Source organism: Hyposmocoma kahamanoa, unplaced genomic scaffold (genome assembly GCF_003589595.1).
Source record: "Hyposmocoma kahamanoa isolate Upper Pololo Valley unplaced genomic scaffold, ASM358959v1 92, whole genome shotgun sequence".
NCBI classification, from domain to species: Eukaryota; Metazoa; Arthropoda; class Insecta; order Lepidoptera; family Cosmopterigidae; genus Hyposmocoma; species Hyposmocoma kahamanoa.
In genome coordinates this window covers 1053076-1059516 of record NW_020654748.1, presented here as the reverse complement: position 1 = coordinate 1059516, position 6441 = coordinate 1053076, and the positions used below count along the sequence as shown (strand labels likewise).

General features: G+C 36.2%; 1 protein-coding gene across 1 annotated transcript in view; it reads left to right on the top strand.

The window, feature by feature from the left end:
* The first annotated feature begins 634 nt into the window (after positions 1-634).
* Positions 635-6441, top strand: part of LOC113236631 (MHC class II regulatory factor RFX1) — a 33142-nt gene continuing 27335 nt past the window's right edge. Inside the window, exons 1-5 of the mRNA XM_026472792.1 lie at positions 635-665; positions 1782-1870; positions 2960-3079; positions 3929-4019; positions 5859-5927. Coding sequence (XP_026328577.1) covers positions 635-665; positions 1782-1870; positions 2960-3079; positions 3929-4019; positions 5859-5927 — 400 coding nt within the window. The remainder of the gene's footprint in view (positions 666-1781; positions 1871-2959; positions 3080-3928; positions 4020-5858; positions 5928-6441) is intronic.

Below are 6441 nucleotides of genomic sequence, written 5' to 3'. Positions count from 1 at the left end.
ATTATTACATAGGCCTCCCTAGGTGAACACGCAAGTTATTGCAGGCATATTTCGTTTACTACGTACGAAGCTATCACAACATATCTCAATTAATTAAATTGATAAATAAATAAATATATTTTTTTTATAATAAAAAAAATTGAATCTGCACAATGTTTAAAATTTTATTTAGAAACACTATAAGAATGATGGAAATATTAAAAACGACATTCAATTCACATTCTATCTAATTTTAGGTACTCCTTTTCCTGCTATACAATATGCCAATTCCACTAAACAGTACATAATGATATATAAACAACACAAATGTTACTATTACCAATGGTATAATAGTCAACCAAGCATATTGCACTAAAGCAGGTGGTATTATTCAACCGTGACCTAACACCTGCCCACACCCTCACTATATTCCTACGTCACAAAATTACACTACTTACCTGAACACACTCCATACACCACCTAAACAGCAAAAAAGCATCACTGTAGTAGTCAAGCTCATGTCCAACATAGAAACGGTTGTTTGATCAATACTACAACTTAGTACTCATCAGTTGGAAGCTACAATGTGTTGTCTTTGTGTATTTGTGCATTTCTATTTTTAAAAATTGTGTTTTGCTTTTTAAAAATGTCCGAAATGGGCTTTGAAAACGTGTTCTACCTGGAGAGTGAGTATAATTTGTGCTGTACTTGTGTTGAGATGCGGAGGGATGAGGTGTTGCCAGGATACGCTCCGTGGATACTCTCCGCACCATTCCCGGCAGATCAATAACATCTCTATCACCTGGGATGGTATTATGCAATGCTTTTTCACAACAATTTTTTTTATTTAATTTGTATTTTTAAACAAGTTTGTTATACTTTAATGTTTTTTGATACATGATTTATTTTTGAGTCACAACCCATAGCATCTTTTTGGAATGTATGGTGGAATGAATGTTACACTATAGAAAGTAACATTAGTATTTACTACTTTATTCTAGAACCTTTTATTAATACATAGACTGTTGGTTGATTTTGTATTTTTCAATCTTTAATATATTATAAACATATGAAAAAAATAAAAAATCCTACTTTAGTGTGTGACTTTAACATTTGTATAATCTGTGCACATTTCTGAAGTGATATTCAATACCTGGAGTACGGTGCAGACAGGTAACAAGGGGTTATAATCCCCCTAATTGCCTTCAAGAGGGCTTTAAGCCATGCAGTTATCAGCTAATGATGTCACTTATTAAATGCTTTGATGGTATTAAGCATTTATTGGTATTACATCTTTTTCAATACACTAAAAACCTCTTTTATAAAGATTTTAATGACTCAAAAATGTTTTTTAAATACTTAATTTATTATTGCTTTTCACCTCAAAATGCTTGGTCTTAATGTAGTCATCTGATACATGTTCAGTTTGCACTGTGGGTGTAATCTCAAGATTTGTATACAGAAGCCAGGGAGTTATTAGGTTCATTGTATCTAGATCTAGCTTTTAGGAAAACTGCTGTGGTATATAATTGTTGATGTTACCTTTGCCCTGTTACATTGCCTAGTACATAGTTATGACAAATTGGTGAGTAATGTAAAACTCGGTGACTCCACGGTTTAGAACACGTACGATTTACGGTGGAAAGAATTGGAGAGAAACTATTATAATTTTTATTTGGGTGTATGTCTTCTTAGTACGGCTTAAGAGTTAATTTCGTTACGCTGTTACCAAAAGGAAGACTTCCTTGACTAGGTTTTTGATGTAGTGGTCTGTTCAGAATCTTTGAATATTGTTTTTGCAGACTTTGAGTGCGCGGGTGACGAGGTGCTAGTGGAGTCTTCACCGCCCGGCTCGCCCGCAATGGCAGCTAGACTCGCGCAGCCGACACAGGTAGGAATAGATTTGAACTGATATTTATTATAAGTTTAGGCATTAATTTGACACTAAAAGACCCCCCACACTAGCGTCTTTCGAGCGTCAGCGTCTTGCCAACTCACGCACAGCCTCGACATGATGGCGTCCGCGCGACCGTGACGCAACGTCAACGCGGCGTATACAACTCGGCATTATTCAACAATCGCTGTGCTGGCGTTGTTGCATCCATAAATTAGTCAGGGAAACTACGTTGCGTTGCCGTCGCGCGGACGTCCTCGTATCGACGCTGTGCGTGCGTTGATGGCAAGACGCTAGTGTGTGGGGTCTCTAATAGAAGTAAGTCTTATACAAAGTTACTTTTAATTAACTCGATTAATAATTTGATTCTGGTTTGCGCATGACACGATGACATTCATATCAATAAAATCAATTAGTTTTTGTTCTTTGACTTTCCAGAACTTTTTTGGACTTTCTTATAGCAGATGTTTATCGATTTGTACTTGAAGTACAAATACCGACAAATAGTTGGTTTTTCTTATGATAGGAATGCCACGTTAAAAGGTTTCGGGTGAATCGTAACTAGGAATAGCGAGTTAATAACGTCAATTGCAATTAACTTTTAATTATCTCTTTTGAGATATGGCAGGCCGGGTCTATTTTATATTTTTTTTATATTTTGACGTATTATATTATCTGTAGGGTCTCGTTGAAGCCTTTTCAGAATACTCTACTTTGGACATGACACGCGTATCACTATGATCACACATAATTTGGCATATCGTCGGGGATTGTGCAAATCCGCGTATGTAGTATTGGTAAAAAGCGCGTATCTGTCTAAACCAAATTTCACAGGAGAGGGATTTAACTTTATTACTTTATTATTTCAATGGCTACGGCTTAAATTTTTGCACAGTAAGCAGTAATTTATGTTGTCTACGGACTGATAACAATAAATTCCCGTAAATCACGCTAATTTGGTTGCCACGATAATTACGCGTATTTGATTTGGCGACTAAATTACCGAAATGGAGACTCACATTCAAATGCTAGTTACCCGTAATTGCACTGTCCCCGATGATATATAATGAATTGTATTATATTCAGAGCAATGGCACGGGCGGGCCGGCAACAGGCGCGGGCGGCGCCTCGCCGAGTGCCGTGCGTGAGCTCATCGTCATTCCCGAATTACCTAACTCCATACATCTACAACATGCCATACATCAGGTATGTTCCTTTCGTTCAGGTGAAGTTGAAAGAGGTAATGCATTATATATAAAAGATTTTAAAATATTTTCTGTGTCCAGCGTTTGGGTGTCGCCTAGAATTTTTTTATCGTAACGAAACATTCTTAATTTTTCTTTTTTTTATTGATCAAAATTCAGAAAAAATACTTATTTAGGTACTAATTACCAGCATCGCTCACAAAAGCCTTTCCGGCTTTATCCGCGGCGATAAAAAAATATAATGGAGCAAAAGTAACATAAAAAGACTAGTGTCCCGTCATTACACAAAAAAACAACTTAATTATATCAATACAGGTACGAAAACATGCTAACTTACATACTCATACAATAACAATTAAGCAAATTACAACACAAAGTTTATATCTTCAGTTTAAAAAAAATGTTTGTTAATAAATGATTTATAGTCATTGTTGTTTCGATAATTATATATAAATTCCTCACTCATTTTGTTCATTAGTGCAGCATTATGAACTACAAATTGATAACTGTTTCTGTAAATAATCGAAAGAAATAATCGGAAACTTTTTTGAAAACATACTTACCATCATGACTCTCTTGCTGGTGAGATAGGCCGCATTTAGAGATCTTGACTATTTGTAAAGAATCATCGGTTCTGGCAGTTTCCTTTTCTTTGTTTATTTGTATGTTACCGAAATGCTTTAAACGTGCTTATGAGTACGATAGACAAGTAACTAATAAGCCGGTACGCCCTAAATTGGGTTCTGGGCCACAATAGTATAGTGTATGCCATCGATATGATAACATAATGGCTTAAATGCGTGATGCCGATGCTATTTGCACTTTCACGTTGTTGCTGATGTATCTGCAGGTGACCAGCACAGTAGTGGAGGTGAATGGCGATAGTTCTGGTCACTCGAGTCCCACGGCCGAAGCGCAGCACACCTACATCACTGTTGCAAGTAAGCAATGAACCTTTTTACCTATACCTAATTAGACGTCGTTTTCTGCGTGTTTATTTTGTTGTAGTTTCATACATGTTGTATATCAATTTAAAAATATTTTTATTTAAGAGTCGATACTATCTCAGCTGGAATTAAAATTTTTCTCGTACTGAATCGATTCTATTGCGCGGGTCGTGCAGCACGGACACTGGGACTGGCTTTATTTCAAATTTTGTTTTTTTTTTCAATCGAAATTAAAGCTATGTGCATTGACTTACAAATAAATGGACGACGGGTCTAATACAAAAACCACGAAAAAAATGTCCCAAGTCAACCTATTTAAACGTAGTGACATGTAAAGGAATATGAAAAAGCTAAAACGTTGAATTTAAATTGTAATGTCATCGCAGTACTGTCTAATTTTGCTTGCTTCGCTGTCAGTCGAACAAACGAAGACTAGAGCGTGAATGACGCTCTATATACGATTTTAACGCCCTATAAGTTCGGACACTTTAGCGCGGACCCGACGTCCATATAATTGTAAGTCAATGGCTATGTGGTAAATGTATGTCGTATGCTCTATTTAGTTAGTCCTATTTAGTTCAGTTTATATAAAAAAACATTGGTATATGGAAAGTACCTTTTGAATACAGCGGTTTTTCTTGTAAAATTTCGAGGAAAGTTTGTGTTTTTTTCTATCGTGAAAATTTTAGGAATCATATGTTTTCACACCGTATACTAATCAGTGTATATCCCCAATTTTACTATATATTTTTTTCAAGCGATTAATTCAACACTTTCACAGTTATGCGGAATCATACAAAGCCATTTGAGGTTGTGTCGACTTTTAACAGGTGAATGGTAGATGTATGTACATACTTTGTTTCACATTTTATTTATTAAGTATTTAAAATTTTTATTGTGACTCTTAACACCAGTTAAAAACAACGCTGAATTGTTCCGACAAGTGTGGCTTAAGATTCACTTTGTATCGAGTGGCTTGATTGATCGTCACTGGATTCAATCGTTGGACTGGCAAAGGACCTAAGGAAGATTCTGTAATAAATCCAAAGCTGCTGTTAACGCCATCTATATGAAGGCCAGGTGATCTACTTCTACTATCACACATAAGATCTATGTTAACTTATCCAGCTTTTTATTGGTTTTCGGGTTTCTTTCATAGATGGCGCTAATTAATTTTAAATTGAATAATTAAGTTAATTGAAAGTCAGGGTGTTTCGCCACTATGATATTCAATTATTTTCTCTCCGATAGTTATGATTATAAATACAATAGAAAAAATTCCTTCCACCCGGTTGGATTCGAACCAACGTCTTCTAGCAAATCATGCTAGATGCCATGCCAACTAAGCCATGGAACGAACCAGCGATCTTTCTTTTGGTTTTTTAACAACTTTTTTGCCGTAGCGAGATCTGTGGGAAATGTAAATTGGATTACGTCTCTTTTCCTATACAATACAAAGCTTCACATTTATGAAAACAGATGTAGATGTAACATGATTCCAATGCTAGTCTAAAGTAACGTTGGATCCAGCTACCGGAACAATTCAAATCAGCCTTTATCCCTTAGGCTAAGGAAACGTCTAGAGGAAGTTACGTGACTTTTAAAATATGCGCGATTAAAAAATGTTGTAGGTTAGTACTTGTACATTGTCTCATGAGCCTTAACAAACTACTTACTACCGTAAGTCCGCGCATTTCAATTATTCTACAACTTGATTCGATCGTAATAAGCTTGTAACGCGCTTTAACTTATCACGATCGACGTCGCGCGTAATTTAAGTCGCGTAAATTCCGCTAGATTTGTCCTTAGCTTTATGTGTATGTATACACACAGCGCCGAGTGCATGGCCCGTTCAAGTGAAGACTGAAGGCGTCAAGGTTGAGTTCTACAGTGACCATGAAAGCAAGTTCATTTATATTTTTATTTCGCTTCGAGCTTGGGATGACTCATTACGTTTTAGTGTGGTTAGTAGCTCGAATGAGAAGCTGGCCAGTGGGGTAATTCACGTAATCAAACTGTTACGATATCGTAGCGATTTAGTCGTTGAATTGCTTTTTCGTATTCACTTGTGACAGTCGAATGTTAACGAGTCCAATTTTAAAGTCGTTCGATCCCAATGTCGTTAAAGCGTATTTTGGTATATGAATCGAACTTAAACGGATTCTAAACGACAAGTCATACGTATTCTGCTAAAATTTTGACAGTTCTGTCAATAGATTTTCGACGACTACTACTTACTGATTCACGTAAGTTCAAGCTATCAAAATATCGTTGAAGTTACGTAGTCGTCCGATCGAAGTCCTATCCAAAATGGGTAATCACGTATCACTTGAACGAACTTTGATATGAGTAGAATCGAAACGTAACGACTAATGAACGACATCTTGGATTGTGAAATTTGACATTTAGTCGTCGA